This window comes from Chiloscyllium plagiosum, chromosome 12 (genome assembly GCF_004010195.1).
Source record: "Chiloscyllium plagiosum isolate BGI_BamShark_2017 chromosome 12, ASM401019v2, whole genome shotgun sequence".
Lineage (NCBI taxonomy): Eukaryota > Metazoa > Chordata > Chondrichthyes > Orectolobiformes > Hemiscylliidae > Chiloscyllium > Chiloscyllium plagiosum.
In genome coordinates, this window is record NC_057721.1 from 34,795,186 (window position 1) to 34,815,064 (window position 19,879).

The following is a 19,879-nucleotide window of genomic DNA, read 5'->3' on the forward strand; positions in this document are numbered from 1 at the left end:
ATTCAGCACCGCCTTCCTAACCTGCAATCTTCTTCCCGACCTCTCCCCCCCAACCCCAGTCTGACCTATCACCCTCACCTTGACCTCTTTCCACCTATCGCATTTCCGACGTCCCTCCCCCAAGTCCCTCCTCCCTACCTTTTATCTTAGCCTGCTGGACAAACTTTCCTCATTCCTGAAGAAGGGCTTATGCCCGAAACGTCAATTCTCCTGTTCCCTGGATGCTGCCTGACATGCTGCACTTTTCCAGCAACACATTTTCAGCTCTGATCTCCAGCATCTGCAGACCTCACTTTCTCCCCTGAGAAGAGCCAGCCCAATGATGGAGATTATTGTCTCTGGAAGTTTGATTATGCAATGCTGGGGGCATTAGAAACTGGACAGCCCAGACAATTTGAGGTCTTCCTTCCAGAGGCAAGGGTCAGTGCGGGCAAGCAGGGTGGAGACTGGAGTGATTGTAACAACATCAGCAAGTTGGACCTCATAGAATATAAGACCCCTGATTGGGGCTGGTCTAATCAGGGAGTCCTGGCTGACAGATAGAAATAGGAGTGTCAGATATCCTTATTACCCTGAGAGCTGGTTCTGAGAGAACTGGATCAGTGTCAAGGACTGTCCATGTGTAAATAAAGGATGACTTAGTGACAGAATTCTGGTTTTGTAGAGTTATTTCAGAGATGGAGGGGCCATGACTGGTCTGTCCTTATAAGAGATGTCTGACAGGCCTGGGTGTGGTTCCATCACCTGAAACCCCCCTGTCTCCTTGTGGAGTGTATTCCAGGCTCCCCATCCCACTTCACCATGACTTCAGGCATCATGGCAAATGGCTGGGGAAATTGAATGCAGGCATGTATGTGAGGGGTTTGGGGGGAGGGGGTGGTTGTATGCCACAGACCTTGGAAATGCTGGGCCCTGACCACCTTAAATTTCTATGGAAATAGTCGAATAATCATATCCTTGAGGCTGCAGAGTCCCCATAGCAAGCTGCTTTCCTGCAGCCTCTGGTCAAAGAGAGGCACTGCCTCCCACACCCTCTTCCTCACTGTGTGTGTGTGTGTGTGGTCTAATCTCCTGATTGCCAACAGCACTGGATCCTCTCCTGCCTGGGTTTATGCAGGTACCTAGGCTCCAGCAGTGCTCTAAGTGCAAGTGGCCATGGGGACATTTCTTTCTTGATCAACCGCAGAGTATTTTTGTGAGCTGTTCAGCAGGTTGTAGTCCCAAGTTTTCTAAATGTGGCATTCCCATAGAGGGGTCAATATCTGAGTTAGGGGAAGAGGGGTGCAGGAGGCAGCCTTGCCCATGTTTCTGCTGAGATCTCTGATCTCCCATTTTTTGAGATTGAGGAGATAGGTTAGAGACACCCAGTTGGTACCTGCAAGTCAGAAGGAGGAGGAGACATCACTGCCAATTATTGAAATGATATGTAATGAATGACTTTGACAGCAGGATTCATGTGAGAGTTGCTGTGGAATGAATAGTTGGCAAGACATGGATAGCTCAACATCTCCCCAGGAGCAGTTCTGGTCTGTTCCTGTGAAGGGCAGGATTCTCTCCTTGAAAGGATAAGGATCCCAATTCTGGGCACCTCTCTATCTATCCTGGCATTTTATGCCCAGTGAGGGACTGCTTTCACCTGGAATGAGGGAAGTAGAGAGTTTTGGTGAGATGAGAGTAAGTGATAGCACAGCTGTTCGTGTTGTATCAAAAAGTGATGATGTGTCCCGGGGGAGTAAGTAGGCTGTGTACAGGCCATGCAGGCTTAATGGTGTCAGAAGGTGGGGGTTAAACTGAGCCAGTGAAAGAAGATGTTGCAGGCAACAGTGAGAATGGTAGGGTATGAGTTTTGGTGGGAAATGGATTCAGTAGCACAGTTTGAGTCTATCAGGTACTGGTGGGAACAGTGTAACTCCTACCCTCAAGTAGCAGAGAAGGTTACTGACCTTCTTGTGACACTTGCTGGCCATCACTCTGTACTGTGTAGGTAACACCAGCCCAGCTAACAACATCAGACCAGGTCGCTAGGGTCTGGTATTGTGGCCCCCTCTGCCAGTCCTGTGGGAAGAGGATTCCCCTCCTCTGCACTACTCTGTCCACTAGGACTTCCAGGTCACTGTCAGAGAATCACCATGTCATCTTCCCCTTCTAAGACACCTTCCAAATGACTGTCTCATAAAATCATAGAAATCCTACAGTGTGGAAACAGGCCATTTGGCCCAACAAGTCCACACCAACTTTCCGAAGATAGTCACACTCAGGCCCATTCTCCCAGCATATTACTCTACATTTACACCTGACTAATGCATCTAACCTGCACATCCCTGAACACTATGGGCAGTTTAGCATGGCCAGGTCATATAATCAGCACATCTTTGGATTGTGGGGGGAAAAACAGAGTATCTGGAAGAAACCCACGCAGACACAGGGAGAATGTGCAAACTCAAGAATGTGCAAGCAGTCACCCAAGGCTGGAATCAAATCCAGATCCCTCATACTGTGAGACAGAAGTGCTAACCACTGTGCCACCATACCACTGTCTGTTACTGACCAGGACAGCTTTGGAACCCCACAGATCATCTGTGTATGCAGAATGACACAGGTGCCAAGGATACTGGTCTTTCTGTGGGTGTCTGGTGACTGGTGAGTTGTTCCAGAGACAATGAGTAGTTGTCAGGGATAAATACGGGCACGAGGGCCACCATGAATGTGGGATAGGTTAACTAATGAGGCAAATTTGATATGATAGACAGAAATTGTGCTAAGACGTGTAGAGAGAGGCCTTCCAAAAATCCGACGGGGCTGGCACTATCAAATAAAGGGGCTAGATTCAGCCCTTAGTCTCTATACTGAAGGTTTAGATCCTCTTATCCCTATGATATTGGATTCTATCCCTTCCTGGTCCATTTAGATTTATGTGTGATGACTAAAATGATTGTTTTTCTCCAATCATAGTTCAGCATCAAAAACATCAAATCACTGTACCTGTACCTAAGTTAAGCACGTTTTGGCTTCCTCTAAGACATTGGCACTCCAGTATCTTCTGCTTGAGTCCTTGACCTGCCAAGGACTCATCATTGGTATCTTCTACTTCATGGACCTTGCAGTTCTTGTTGAGCACTTCCCTTTCGGATTATTCTGTACAAGCCTCTTGCTGAAAAATGCAGCATGAAAGTGACCCTTCTTCTTGCAAAAAAATGATCTTCAATCATCTTGACAGGACAATATTTGTAGCAGTGTTGATGTCATGCTACACCAATTACAGTTTGCTGCAATGGCTGATGAATGCTCTTCCTGCCTACCGTGTATTTGTGCAACCACCTCTCTGCTTTTAGATTTAAGATACTCCATTGACCCATTTGATTTTGTGATATGGTTCTCCTTGTCACCCAAATTACAGATCTACTTTACCTCTTGACCTCAAGTTATCTGTTCATTGGAATTGTCTTTGTCAATGTTAAATCATCCTTCAACTGAAAATAATTAATCAATCATTTATCTAAATATCTCTTAAGGTCTGATTAGTTTGGGTTTTAAGCTCTCAGTTCTCTGTAAGTCTGTGCAGATCATTAATAAACACATCAAAACATTTCCCTTGTTGCAGGCTGTGCTAATTACATTCAGTACATTGACAAAGACATGTTTTTCACAGACTGAGAGCTCTTAGTACTTCTTGTATGTAGCTTTCTCTTTATGAATCGCTTGCCTGTCTAGGATATTGTCTGTACAGGCATCTTTTGCATACCTCTGCTTAGTTTTGCAGTGAGGCTGGATGAAGTGTAATACCTTGTAAGTCTTTGATGCCTGTTCAGCTCCAGTTCTACCTGCTCAGGACATTAAACTCGCTCAAAGCTTTTTTGTAAAGACACAGACTTTTCCAGATTGTTGTTTCATTTATTGCTACCATATAATATTCTTAGTCTTGATATGCTTTTGAAGAATATTAAAACGGTGTTCTGAGATATGACTACAAGAGGGAGCAAGATCATGAAACATCACATCAATTCCATGATGTATATCCTGTGTTTCATCAGGATATCCCAGAGTGAGACTTAAACATTTATACCACACTCCAGCTTTTTCTTCTATCTATTTCTATCTACTTCGCTAGCTTTATATTATCTGCAAAACTGACGACCATGCCTTCACTTCTCTCACCCAAGTCATTGACGCAAATTATAAAAAAGTTAAAAAGGACTCCACAGCTTACCAATTATTCATACTCTGTTTCCTACCATCCAATCCTTTATTGATGTTACCAGCTACAACATGCTTCTATTTTGAACAGTGCCTTTTGTGTGGCATTATCAAATGCTTTCTCAAAATCCAAGTACAGTACATCAATGAGCTGTCCTTATCAATAGTGCATGCTTCTCTTTTAAAGTACTCCAATAAATTGTTTAAACATGATTTCCCTTCCACACTGATGCTTTGCAGTGACCTTGATTTTTTTGAGGTGACCTACTATGACTTCTGTAAATGATTGATTCTAACATTTTTCAAGTGACAAACATCAAATTAACTAGAATTTCCTCTCTTCTTGAATATAAGAGTTACATTTGCTACTTTCCAGTCAAATTGAATACTTACAGAATCTCGTGAATTATAGAAAATAAACACCAACACATCTACTACCTCATCAGCCACCCCTCTCAATTTGAGAATGAAATTCATCTGGACAGGTCAGTCTGTTGCTCCATCAGTTTGTTTGTTACATCTTCCCTGGTAATTGTAATTTCATTATATTCTGTACTCTCTTCCAACTCTTGATTTACAGCTATTATACTGAAGACAGGAGCAAAACTGTTGTTTATTTCATCTGTCATTTTCTTATCACCTAAAATATTTCCCAGACCACACACACAAGTACTCTTTCAATTTAAACTTTTCCATTTTAGATATCTGCAGAAGATCTTGCTCTCCATTTTTACCTTTCTAGATAGCTTCCTTTCACACTCGAATTTCTTTGTCCTGATTAACACTTTATTCATTTTCTGTCAACCTTTATATTCAGACCATTCATCTGACCTGTGTCTCACCTTTGCACAATAAAATACTATTTCCTTATATTTGACATTTTCCTTAACGAATGATGGGTCCACCGCTAGGAACTTTTCTTCATACTTGTTTGGAATGTTCTGAAATCTCACCTTGAATGTCTGCCACTGTATCTGTATTGATCCATCTCCCAACCTAATGAGCCAACTTATTTCAGTTCTCTCAGATTTCATGTCCACAATATTGTCATTAATCAAGTTGAAAATACTAATCATAGAACCACACTTTTCCTTTTCAAAATGGATTTAAAATTCAATTATGTTGAGCTTGCTACTGCCTAGAGTTGGCCAAATTCAATAATTAATCCTGTGTCAATACCAAGTCTATTAAAGTTAAAAATCACACAACACCAGGTTATAGTCCAACAGGTTTAATTGGAAGCACACTAGCTTTTGGAGTGACGCTCCTTCATCAGGTGATTGTCCTGATGAAGGAGCGTCGCTCCGAAAGCTAGTGTGCTTCCAATTAAACCTGTTGGACTATAACCTGGTGTTGTGTGATTTTTAACTTTGTACACCCCAGTCCAACACCGGCATCTCCGAATCATGAAGTCTATTAAACTATGAGTAATATGTAAACTTAAGATAAGTTAGCTCCATATAGATCAGAGAGTGAGCATGAGGCTGTGTTACTGAGCACATGTGATGGGGAATCATCCCCTCCTGAGTTCCTCAGAGAAATGTGTTGGGACTTTTAGTCTTGACATACATAAATAATCTTACCAAAAATTTTAAAAAAGACAAGGTACAATTAATTTACAGATGTTAAAACACGAAGTGGATATGCACAAAATTATAAACAACATTTCATTCCAAGACAGTGTATCTATATCTTTCTTCTGAGGGACAATTCCATAATCCCACACACTGCCAAAGGAATTAGTTTTAGTCTCAAAACTTGAAATATTCATTAGATTATTTCCATTTCAAAGTTTTCATTATCACGACCATCATATCAGCAGATCATGCCTGTTTTAGTTGTTGCTCCCCATTTAATGTTGGCTGAATGTGGGTATTTGTCTGTGATGTTGACAAAATGAAAGCAGAAAGAGTGTGGCTCAGCATGAGGCTATGTAAAATATTTACATGGGCCAAATGGCCTGCTCCTGCTCTATTTTCTATGTTTCTATGTTTACACAATTGATCAAAGGAACCATAATTAACCTTACCATTCTTTCCACATTTTATATTATACATATATGTATATATACACATAGTCTGTGATATACCTCCATACACATAAAACCCAATTCTATTCACATAAGGATAAGCTTGCATTGTTCATATGGTTTTGAAAGTTCCTAACTCTGACACATCTAACCACAAACATTATGTTACGGGGTTAGTAGTGTCATTGCGTATTGATGTTCGCTGGCAATTCTATCCAATCTAAAAGAGCTAGAGCAATTCACATATGTTGCATAGAACAGGAAATATATCGCAGATATAAATATCATGGCATTTGTCTGGTTTGAAAACCTCTTGACTGTGAAGAATTATTCTCATCTTCTGTACCTGTAGAAATCCATTATTCAGACACTGCTCGATGATGTGACCTGATGAATTTCTTAGAAATAGGATTTAATTCAAAAAAAGCAATATCAGTAGAAATGATATCTGTAAGCACAAGACTACACGTTGTTCTTCTACCTGTGGCCTTTCTTATGGCTTTTGCGCGACCAGGTACGTTATCTTTTATTAAGAAGTTGCTTAAACCAATAGTGCCTTTAAATATTTTTGCACATCCTAGATTTCCATATACTACAACCAGTAGTTGTGTCTTCAACTGCTTATGTCCTAAGCTCTAGATTTCACTGTGTAAATCTCTCCACTCTTCATTTCTTCACCTATCTCTCCTGCACTAAAACGCTCTTTAATACGTACACATTTGTGCAAGCTTTTAATGACCTATGATAAATCACTTTATGAGGCTTATGTGTGAAATTCTGTCCAATAATACTCCTATGAATCACATTGAAGTGCTATTCTGAATGAAAGGTACTACATAAATGCAATTCATTGTTGTATCAAAGATTGTTGGTATCTCCTTTACTCCACTGCCTAGTGTGTAACGTGTGAAGTATTAAAAGTTAATTTAATCATATATTGTTTGTTTCAAATCAATTGCTAGCTTCATACTAATAGTTGGAAAATTTCACAATGCTTCGCTTCAAACAAAAATCCAAAAGATTATATTGATATTTGCATTTACAGTGAAGTAAATAGCACCTGCCAGATTTCAGCTCAGTTTCATACTTTCAATAGTTGTGGGTGGCATCTCTTATGGTTCCTTAAAGGAAAGTGGTACTCAGGCACAGAAAATGTTATCAGTTTGGGGAATCCAGCCATTATTGTTGAAGAAAAAGATGACAACAACTTTAAATATTTTATTTATATAATGTTTTTAATGAAGTAAAACTTCTAAAATTGCTTCACCGCTGAAATATTAAAGATGATGTGATACCACACCATGCAAGGGGATTATCGGGGAAGATAACCAAAAGCATGGTTAACAAGGAAGGTTTAAAGGAGCATCTCAAAGGAGGAATGTGAAGTAAAGAAGTTGTGAGATATAGAGACGGAATTCTAAAGCTAGAGGAGAAGTAAAATAACTTTCAAAAAAAGTGATAAGCTAGAGCATTAAAACAATCAACCAAGCATTGAATTTAGTGATTACTATAACCAAATCATAACTTAATAAACTATGTTTTCCTGTATGATTTCTTGCATATAATAAAATAAAATACAATTAAACTGATAAAAAGGTTAGCCTCAATATTTTGTTTCATCCACTAATTATTATAATTATTGGGATAGGTAATAACTATGGTGAGCAAAGTCGGCATTTTGAGGAATGAAATTTAACTCGCATTGGAAATGGAACACTTAAAATCTTTGGAATGATTATATATTTTACTTTGAAGATCAACATGGATTTAATTAAGGAATAATTTCAGGATCATTAATCATATACATTAAATATAACAAAATAGCAGAGAGGTTGTCAATATCATTAATATGAAAACTATTGAGTTCATTCTGTGGATGCAACTTGAACACCCTTTATTAACTACTTTTAGATCTCACCTTGAAGGGGCTATTGTGTAAACATTTCACTCTTGTATTTAGTTTAAAAATCCAGCAAACAGATGGCAAAATCAGGCTTTTACAAAATAGAGTAACATGCCACTTCAGTTTTTCATGTTCGTCAACTTTCTGATCAAAATAATCCTGCAGTTTATGAATAAATCCATTTATTGATAAATTCCTAAGGTAAATTTTGGAGGACGTATGACATTAAATTAAACATGCCAAACACCATTATTTAAATTAATATCTCCTTTTGATTTCATAAAAACAGTTCTAAGATTCTAAGTTTTAATGGAATTTAATTTACATATTCTAAAGAATAGTAGCTAGCACTTTAAAAATGTTGATCCATATAAAATTAAATGTTTGTAATAAGCCTTTGATTCAATGCAAGCAAAACTTCACATTTATTCACCATTAACTATAAAAAAAAATTTGCACTTATGCAGACCAGAATACAAACAGTGCTCTCATTGAAGTGGAGAGTATTCCATCACTTCCCATTGTGTGCCTTGGGGATGTTGGACAGGCTTTAGGAATACTGGAGTTGAGTTACTTGCTGCAGAACTCCTAGACACAGTATTTATATGGATGGTCCAGTTAAGTTTGTGGTCAATTGTAACATTCCATACTGTCCCAAAGTGATACCAGTTGACATTCAACACCAGTGATGGTACTGGTGTTAAATGTCAAGAAAAGATGGTTAGATTTCTCTTTCTGGAGATGGTCATTGTATGTAACCTTTGGGTGTGAGTGGCACTTGTCATTTATCAGCCTAAGTCAGAATATTGTACGTACAGTTCTTGCTGCATGCAGGAATGCACTGGTTTGGTATGTAGAGGACTTGAGAATGGTTTAACCACTGAAATGAAGTGGTTTATCATATAAAAACAGCTATGTACTATAAAGTTGCAAGGTTAACAATTAATTGGTTACACGGTTGAACAATTAAATGAGCATTATTTGAGTGAGAGGAAAAGGAAGATCATGTAAGACCACAGATTGTAAAATTTAAAAAAAATTGCAGAGTGATGGTGGAGAAAGGGGACCTGATATTTCACAAGTCAGGAAGTTGAAATGAGAAACTGGGTATGCTTATTATTTGAGAACTTGTAATGAAAACTGGGCTGGAAAGGAAGAAGCAAGATTGTCTATCAATATCCTTGACAAGCTTCCTGATTCCTGTAGCTGAGGTGCATAGTTCCTTGAAAGTGGAGTTGCAGGTAGGCAGGATGGTGAAGAAAGCACTTACTGCGCTTGGCTTCATTAATCAGAACACTGAGTATAAGAGTTAGGACGACGTTAGTGAGGCCACTTTTAGAATACTCCATACAATCCTGGTCATCCTTCTATAGGAAGGATGTTGTTAAACTTGAGAGGATGCAGAAAAGATTTACAAGGATTTTTGACGGGACTGGAAGGTTTCACTTACTTGGACAGGCTGAATAGGCTGGAGTTTTCTTTTCCCCTGGAGTGTTGTAGACCGGGAGATGACCTTATACAGATTTACAAAGTCATGGGGCACATGGATAAGGTAAATAGCTGAGGTCTAGTAGGGGAGTCCAAAACTAGAAGATATTGCTTAAGTGTGAGAAGGGAAAGATTTAAAAAGGACCTTAGGGGTAATTTTTTCACACTGAGCGTGTTACATGTGTGAAATGAGCTGCTAATGGAAGTGATGGAGGCAGATACAATTACAACATTTAAAAGGCATCAGGATGGGTATATGAATAGGAAGGGTTTAGAGGGATATGCTGGAAAATGGGACCAGGTCAGATTGGGATGTCTGGTTGGCACGGACAATTTGGACTGAAGGGTCTGTTACCATGCTGTATAACTCTATGGCTCACGACTGAGAACAATGAAAGTCAAGAACAGCCAAGTTACACTGAGATGAGAATGAGAGAGAGAGAGAGACAGAGGGATGTTGAGACATTTAATAACTTAGTCAGAAAATAGACATATTTCAGTTTCATAGAGTGCATTTGGAGAGTTATAATTATGAATAAAAATGCACAAACACAGAAGAAGAAATATACCAAATCAGTCTAGAAAGATTTAATAAAAGTTCAACACATACTGGTAACTGCAAATTTTTGTTTTAAATCCTTGTTTGTGATGAACTTGTATTTTCAGGATTTACAGTGCAATCATAGCATTAAAACTTCATTTCGAATTTCAAAATAATTACATTTTACCTTCTTCAGCTGCATACACAATAAGCAGTACAAAATTTCTACCAACTACCAAATCTTTCATTTTCTGATTCTAGATTTCTGATAAATGGAACTTATTACTTTAAATAAATGAGGAGTTTTACAAGTTTGGACTATTCAAAGGCAGCTTACTAATTATAAAATACCCATTGTAATGCATGTGCTGCATTGAATAAAATAAAATGCTGTCCAATTGGAATGCAGATTTGATCTGATTCAATGCAGAACAAAGTCAATGAAAAGAATCACAAATATATCATCCATCTGGACAAGGCTTCTTACAGTAGAACCACAACTAATTGGGCAGCATGGTGGCTCAGTGGTTACCATTGCTACCTCACAGCATCAGGCACCTGGGTTCGATTCTAACCTTGGGTGACTGTCTGTGTGGAGTTTGCACATTCTCCCCATGTCTGTGTGGGTTTCCTCCCACAATCTGAAGATATGCAGGTCAGGTGAATTGGCCGAGCTAAATTGCCCATCGTGTTCAAGGATGTGTAGCTGCATTCATTAGGGGTAATTGTAGAGGAATGGGTCTGAGTGGGTTACTCTTCAGAGGGTTGGTGTGGATTTGTTGATCTGAAGGGCCTGTTTTCACACTGTAGAGAATCTAATCTAATTTTGTGTTGGTCTTATTTATCATTCAGAATGTTCAATTCTCTATTCCTTTTTTAGGTTATCCTATTGCAAAAAAAGTAAGCACGTTGTTAGGCAACAAGGTGCTCTTCAGTTGCCCATTTGATGGAAATGTGACGAAGATGTCATGGGTATTTAATTCAAAGCTTCAAATTGCAGCTCTCCGATGTGATTTGAACGAAATGGCTTTGATTTCCAACAATAGCAGAATAATAATTCAAAACGCTACATGCAATACTTTTAAGAATGAAATGAATCTCCAGATAGAGTCTGTGCAACTTGCTGATGATGGGAATTATACTTGTGAAATTCTAGATCAAAGAGGAGTTCATAGATTAGCCTTCTCGTTCGCAGTAACTGGTAAGAAAACTTAAAATATTTAATTTTGACAAATAACTTTTGGGAAGGTAACTGTTTTGGTTGCACTTAAACACACTGGTTTTCTTTTCTTTCAAATGGTCACTGTGGAGACAATTTCACTGCTCCCCCAACCCCCAGAACAGAGGGGACTGGACACTGAGTGCCAAAAATTTTAAAAGTCCAGAGCACAGCCCCAAGGTAGAGTAGCATAGCACTTCCTGGTTTTATGTAAAGTCCTCAAATATGGAAAGTGTTGGCAAAGTCTTAACAAGGTCTCTTAGGAAGTCTCCTAATCTATTCAAAGTGTCGTTTCAAATATCCAGCACAATTGAACAGGGAAAATATCATTCTTTTAAGTTGGGTTCAAAATCCCCTGCAACGATGAGTTTAATCCTGATTAGCTGGTCACTGTTCTGTTTGAAGAAGGTATTAGGTTATGCTAATAACTGGAATACTGTTTCGCTCACTTAATAAATTAGGAAGCAGCTGAAGTGGTAAACACCCAGCTAATGATTGGTTGGATGGTCATAACTGCTGTAGGCTTCATCTTCTTTCCCAAGGTGATGCCATTTGCTAAATATGAGCTAAACTGGTATTTCAGATTAAGACTACAACTTGGTCGCATCAGAGGCTCTTCAGCACCAAATGCATCAGAGAAAGATCATCCTAGTATTTTCCATTTTCACTTAGAGCGCATACCTAGAAATCATGTACTTGAAGTTCTTGAGTTTTAATCTCAAAACATGCTGAATTTTTCCAATTGACATTGTGCTAGTAAGTTGATATTCTACACCAGAGTCATGAAAGTTGTTCACTGGACAAAAGCTCAAAAGAACCACGGGTGCCGAAAATCTGACACAAGAACAGAAATTACTGGAAGATCTCAGCAGATCTGGCAGCATCTGTGGGCAGAAAGAAGAGTTAACATTTTGAGTCCAGTGACCTTTCTTCAGAATTAAGCTGCCAGACCTGCTGAGATTTTTCCAGCAATTTCTGTTTTATTCTATAAATGTTGTTCTTGCTTTATTGTGGAAAAAAACACACTGGTGAAGTAAGGATGATTTTCTGATATTAGAATAAAACAAAGGATTTTTTTAGCTTTACCTGATGAGAGAATGTTTATTAAGAGATCAAAAGTACTGCACAGACTATAGCTAAGTCTTTAAAATTGGAGAATGTGTCAACCAGAAAGTACTCCCTAACAATTTCTTTCACCTTTAAGTAATGAAGTTTTGTTCCTAATTTCCTGAACAATTGTTTGGAACTGTCCAAACACAATACACTTTAATCATTTATACTGTATGTTCGATTTATATCAAAATCCTAATATTATTCTACCCAAATAAATTATTCTAGTTTATATTTCTTCCTTTTATTAACTTTTGACAAAAATAAAGGTGAAAAATATGTATTATAAATTTAGTAAAACAGAATTAATAGCAATCTGTCTATGTTCAGTAAAGCTCTCAAAAATTTTATTCCTCCAAAATTTGATGGATGAACACCATTAATTTCTTACTAAGGTAATTGAAAAAATCATTTGTAAAGTCAAATTGAAACAAAATCTATTTCATTAATTCTGTCATTACTAGTATAGATTTAGTACATAAGAAGTTATACAGAAATGATTAGTATTAATCAGTGTTGGTGAATGTTTAGCAAGATTGAGATGAAATCTTAAACTGATAAGAATTTCCAAGACCCGGCAGCTATCATTACTAGCTCAGTTTCCATACTTGTGTTTGAACTTATGGAAGGTTATCTTATTATGAGTGACACTAACACTGTCTGTTTCAGTATTTAAAGCATTTTTAAGAATTCACATAGAAATCAATGTACAATTCAAGTTGATGATTTCATTTTTTTTAGAAGTACAGAATGTAAACAAAATTCAGGTTTCAATTCAAATATCATTCTGTCTTTTTCAGTTCCACCTGCTATATCTTTCAGTACTGATAACAAACCAAATAATACAATGATGGCCATATGCACCGCATCAAATGGGAAACCAGCTGCAGAAATTACTTGGTATCCAAATAATTTAGGAAACTTCTCAATCAATATAACCCATCACAGTAACAGAACTGTAACTGTACAAAGCAAGTATCACATTAGTATCCACCACTTCAGTGAGGAGATAATCTGCGCCGTAAACCACCCAGCATTTGATGGGATAAAAAACTATACCATTCATCAAAACGGTCCAGCTTCATATGGTAAGCATATCTAAAATGTATGTCAAATGAAGGGTACCTGATATTTATAGAAAATCCTAGTTCAATAAAACTGAATATAAAATAGCATTTATCACTCAAAAATTAGAACATCTGAAGTAGAAGTAATAGTTTTATTCTGGGGTGATTTAGCTGCAACATTTAGAAATAAAGCATTCAATGAGGTGGAATTGTTTATGCATGAATGATGTATTCTATAGCAATAAATTATTTGTACTTCATGTACTGTGATGAAAGTACAAATTTGTGCTATTCATGTACAGCAAAGTTGCACCATAAGTGAGTGGCAAGTTTGAAAATACCTGAAAGAATCACTTCAGTGGTAAAGTAGAAATTTGGAGTAACGTAGCCATGAAATATGTATCGTTGGAGCCAAACAGACTGTGCAGATGGCACAAATAAAGATCAGCCGCTATCAGTAGACAGTTTGAAGGTTTATTTCAAAGTTCTATCTACACACAGAAGTTGAAGTGATCGCAACAAAGGATGCTCATCAAGAGTCTTTTATTAACCAATTTCAAATCATAAGTATTCAGATTTCTTAAATGAACTGTTTCAAGTACCTGCACATCTATTAATGAGGCTGGATCTGTGAAATGAGCCAATCTTCTTGTTAACTGTAAATCCAATCATTAGTATCTGTTCCTGAACATAAATTCTAGGATTTAGTAAGGAAATTCGGAGTCACCCTTAGTTTTTCGTGATGATAAAAAGTCAAGAGAATACAAAGGGCAAAAATCATTGATAAATTAGCAAAGTCAAATTATGTCAAAATTACAGCTCTAAACAGAAGGTGCATAGGTGAGCGAAATTGAGGCAGTTGGATAATGACAGTGATATACCATTGGCTCTTGTGGTGCAGTGGTAGTATCTCTAGCGCTGAGCCAGAAGGCTTAGGTTCAAGTCTCACTTGCTCTGGAGTTGTTTGATAACCTAACAGTTCATTTTAAGAAAATATCTAAAAACAACATTGATGCTGTTAACTAGTGAATGGAAAGTCAGAGTTTTGATAAATATCTGTTTTCCGCACTTCAGAGTGTATATATAGTGGAATTTTAATGTTCAGTTTTGGAATTCCTGCTGGTTTTATTTTATAAGACCTTAACAGAAAAAGAATTAGGTCATTTGTTCTTTCAAATCTGCTCCACCATTCAGTGAGATCCCTGTTTTTCCCTTGTGACATTTGACTCCCTTATTGATCAAAAATATTATCTCAGCCTTAACTACTCTTAAATGAACAACCTGTAGAGCCCTCTGGTAAAGAATTCTATACAATCGCTGTCCTCTGCACCTTTCCAAACTCCCCCGTCAAGCCCCTTAAAAATCTTACATATTTCAATAAGGTCATCTCGCATTCTTCCAAGGTCCAATGAGTACAATGTTATGGACCAGACCAAAGTCCTTCAAACTATATTAACAAGACAGCCTAGACCCCAACATTTTCTCATTTTAAAGGTAAGTGCCAGGAATTGTGTTCTGTCTGCAATTTGATGGTCAAACTACCAGCCTTGAAACAAAACACACTTCACTCATACACCATAGTTAAAATACAACAAAGAAAGAAGAAATTGGAATAATTTTTTTCTACAGGAAAACTTAAACAGAATAACAGATTATTTAACTATTAAACAGTAATTGTTCTAATGTAGTGACATCCCATCAACACACCTCTGGCAAAGGCAAATTCAGTAAAATAGATTGTCTCACATGCAATTCTCCTGCAGCAACAAAATACACGATAAATCTAATTAACCACCTTGTGCTTTAACTTAATGCTGGATGATCATATATCACAGCACCAGATCTTGGCCTTGATCCACGTGGCGATGATCATCTGGCCATCTTCTCCTCATGGTCCCAGGGGTGTCTTCTCTTCACAGTGGTTGGTCTCATGTGGTGTTTCAGTGATTATTTTACTTAGTAGTTCTTCCAATCCTTTTGGGATGGTCTTTAGGGTCCTCCAAAAGAACAATCAGAGCTCAATCATCCTGATCGATTGGACCCAACCAGGCATGGACATGTTGATGACAGGGTGGTCCTTGGGCATCCATTCCTGGAGGTGTTAGGTGCACATAGATGAGGTAGCCTCTCCAATAAAGGGTGTGAGGCACCTCTGTGTCTGACAAACAACTCAAGGTTCTGATTATCCTGAGGGTGGCATTCAGGTTGATTCTATTCAAAACAAATTCAAGTGCAATTGTATTGTCTGCAGCTCCTGGGTTACTCACTTGCGGTCTGTCTGTAGCTGCACCCTGTCTGGATTCTGCAACATGTTTATTAGCACAGTTACTTTGGTCAAGGCTTGTCTTAACTCCCCAGCATGCCTCAGTTAGTGTCCATTATTCATAAATCCATCACAAATCCATTATTTTGAGGGACCCATCCGGCCACAGTATTTAAGGTATTGTCTAATTAGTGGCTTGTATAGTTTTAGCAAGATCTCCCTCTTTTTATATCACATTCTCTTGGTAAATAAAAGCCAGGATTTCCTTTGCCTTTCCTTTTACCTGATGAACTTACATGCTAGCTTTATGTGCTTTGTATCCCAAGACCCCAAATGGCTCTGTAGTTTTCCATGATCTTTCTCCATTTGAATGATATTCAGCATCTCTATTCTTCCTTGCCAAACGTGTAACCCTTACACTTTCCCTCATTCTATTCCATCTGTAAAGTTTTTAACCCACTCACCTAACTTGCTCATATCCTGCTATAGATTTTTTGTGCAATCCTCACCATTTGCCTCCTGGCTGTACTTTTAACAAAGAACATTTGGTGCATGTGTGGAATGGGCTACCAGAGGAAGAAATGGAGGCTGGTACAATTGCAACATTTAAGAGGCATCAGGATGGGTATATGAATAGGAAGGGTTTAGAGGAATATGGACCGGGTGCTGGCAGGTGGGACTAGATTGAATTGGAATATCTGGTCAGCATGGACGTGTTGGACCAAAGAGTCTGTTTCCATGCTGTACATATCTATGTCTCTATGACTCTACTTCTGTTATCTATACCATTAATATATATTGTAAAATATTGTGGCCCCAGTGTATTCCTGAGAGACTCCACTAGTTATAGGTACATTCCTAGATTGTGTTCAGGAAAATATCCCACAGCAGTATGTGTCCAGTCCAACTATAAAGGATGTATTTTGCACCTTGTTCTTGGACATGATGTGGGTCAGGTAGATCAGGTGTCAGTAGGGAGACAATATTCACTGCATCATAATGTTTAGGGTGATGATAGAAAAGGACAACAGACAATTCAGAGTAAGAAGAGAGGTTTATAAAATCATGAGGGGCATGGATGGATGAATAGTTAAGGTCTTTTCCCCAGGTTAGGGGAGTCCAAAATAGAGGGCATAGATTTAAGGTGAAACAGGAAAGATTTAAAAAGGACTGGAGGATAACTTTTTCACTCAGAGGGTGATGCTTGTGTGGAATGAGCTGCAGAGGAAGTAATGGAGGCAGGTACGATTACAGCATTTAACAGGCATCTGGATGGGTATATGAATAGGAATGTCAGAGTGATATGGACCAAATGCTGACAAGTGGAACTAGGTCAGATTGAAATGTCTGGTCAGCATGGATGAGTTGGACCAAAGGGTCTGTTTCTGTGCTTTATGATGATATAACATACAGCACAGAAACACACCTTTCAGTCTAACCAGTCCATGCCAAACATAATCCCAAACTAAATTAATCCCCCCTGCCTGCTCCTGGCCCATATCCCTCAAAACCTTTCCTTATCCAAATGTCTCTTGAGCATTGTAATTGTACCCAAATCCACCACTTGCTCAGGAAATTCATATCACGTGCATATCACCCTCTATTTAATAAATTTGCTTCTCATGACTTTTTAAAATCTCTTCCCTTAAAAATGTGTCCCTTAGTCTTGAAATCCTCCATCCTATGGAAAAGACAACTACCATTACACTGCTATCTACACCTCTCATTATTTTATAAACTTCTATCAGATCACCTCTCAATCTCTGACACTTCAGTGAAAAGAGTCCAGCCTATCCAGACTTTCTTTATAACTCAAACCTTCCATACTCGGTAACATGCTAGTAAATCTCTTCTGAACACTCTCCAATTTAATAATATTCATCCTATAATTGGGCAACCAGAACTGGACACAGTATTCCAGATGAGGCCTCATCAATGACTTCCCAACTCCTACACTCAAAGGACTGAGCAATGAAGACAACGATGTCAAACGCCTTTCTAACCATCCTGTCTACATAGAGTCATAGGGATGTACAGCACAGAAACAGACCTTTCAGTCCAATTCATCCATGCCGACCAGATATGCTAACTAATCTAGTCCGATTTGCGAGCATTTAGCCCATATCCCTCTAACTGTTTCCTATTCATATACCCATCAGCATGGCTTTTAAATTTTGTAATTATACCAGCCTCCACCACTTCCTCTGGCAGTTCATTCCAAACACGCACCACCCTCTGCATGAAAAAGTTGCCCTTTACGTCCCTTTTAAATCTATCCCCCTCACCCTAAACCTATGCCCTCTAGATTTGGAATCGCCCACCTCAAGGAAAAGACCTTATCTATTTACCCCATCCATGTCCCTCATGATTTTATAAACCTCTATAAGGACCCCCTTCCAATACTCCAGAGAAAATGGCCCTAGCCTCTTACGCCTCTTCCTCTAACTCAAACCCTCCAATTCCGGCAACCCCCTTGTAAATCATTTTTGAACCCTTTTAAGTTTCACAATATCCTTCCTAAAGCAGGGAGACTAAAATTACACACAATATTCCAAACGTGGTCTAACCAATGTCCTGTGCAGACACAAAAATGATCTCCCAACTCCTATATGTAATGTTCTGACCGATAAAGGAAAGCATTCCAAATGTCTTCTTCACTATCCTATCTATCTGCGACTCCACTTTCAAGGAACTACGAATCTGCACTCCAAGGTCTCTGTTCAGCAACACTCCCAAAGACCTTATCACTAAGTGTAGAAGTCCCGCTCTGATTTAGATTAGATTACATTAGATTACTTTACAGTGTGGAAACAGGCCCTTCGGCCTTTCCAAAATGCAGCACCTCACATTTAGCCACATTAAACTCTATCTGCCACTCCTCAGTCCATTGGCCCATCTGATCAAGACACCATTGTACTTTGAGGTAACTTTCTTCACTGTCAACTACATCACCAATTTTGGTGTCATTAGATTAGATTAGATTACTTACAGTGTGGAAACAGGCCCTTCGGCCCAACAAGTCCACACCGCCCCGTCGAAGCGCAACCCACCCATACCCCTACATTTACCCCTTACCTAACACCACGGGCAATTTAGCATGGCCAATTCACCTGACCTGCACATTTTTGGACTGTGGGAGGAAACCGGAGCACCCGGAGGAAACCCACGCAGACACGGGGAGAACATGCAAACTCCACACAGTCAGTCGCCTGAGGCGGGAATTGAACCCAGGTCTCTGGCGCTGTGAGGCAGCAGTGCTAACCACTGTGCCACCAAGCCGCCCACTTTTCTTTTAAAACTACAAGGCATTTAACAATCCAATCCTTCCAAGCCAGGAACGTTGATATAAACCAACACCTTCACTGTAATCCAGACTGAGATCTACATCTGCAAACTTACTAACTATACCTCCTATGTTCACATCCAAATCATTTATACAAATGACAAAAAGCAGTGAACCCAGTGCTGATCCTTGTGGCACACCACTGGTCACTGGCCTCCACAACTATCCTCTGTCTTCTACTCAAATGCCTTGCTGAAGTCCATATAGAACACGTCCCTGCTCTGCCCTCATCAATCCTCTTTGTTAATTCTTCAAAAAAGTCAATCAAGTTAGTGAGGCAACATAAACTTCAAAAAATATGTACCTGCACCCCTAGGTTCTCGGTTCTACAAAACTATCCAAGGCCCTATCTTTAATTGTATAAGTCCTGCCCCTGCTTGTTGTACCAAAATGCAATACCTCACATTTATCCAGATTGAACTCCAGCTTCCATTTCTCAGTCCATTGACCCATTTGATCAAGATCCCTTTGTAATCTGAGAAAACCTTCTTCACTGTCTACTATCACCAATTTTGGTGTTGTCTGCAAATTTACTAACCATGCCTTGTGTATTCTCATTCAAATCATTGACAAAAATGTCAAACAAAGGAGGACCTAGCACCAATCCCTGCAGACCACTGCTGGTGACAGTCCTCCAATCCAAAAAGCAACCCTCCACCACCATTGTCTGTTTCCTGCCGTTAACTCTTTAACATAAGAAACATAGGATCAAGAGAAATGAT

At 38.8% G+C, this 19,879-nt stretch overlaps 1 protein-coding gene across 2 annotated transcripts in view; it reads left to right on the plus strand.

Annotated features, from left to right (window-relative positions):
- The first annotated feature begins 6,501 nt into the window (after positions 1–6,501).
- The window catches only part of LOC122555099 (cell surface glycoprotein CD200 receptor 1-B-like), a 39,300-nt gene continuing 25,922 nt past the window's right edge, over positions 6,502–19,879 (plus strand). For both annotated transcript variants that reach the window (XM_043700778.1, XM_043700780.1), the window contains exons 1-3: positions 6,502–6,737; positions 11,036–11,356; positions 13,285–13,572. In XM_043700778.1, the coding sequence (XP_043556713.1) occupies positions 6,614–6,737; positions 11,036–11,356; positions 13,285–13,572 (733 nt within the window). In that variant the 5' untranslated portion in view covers positions 6,502–6,613. The remainder of the gene's footprint in view (positions 6,738–11,035; positions 11,357–13,284; positions 13,573–19,879) is intronic.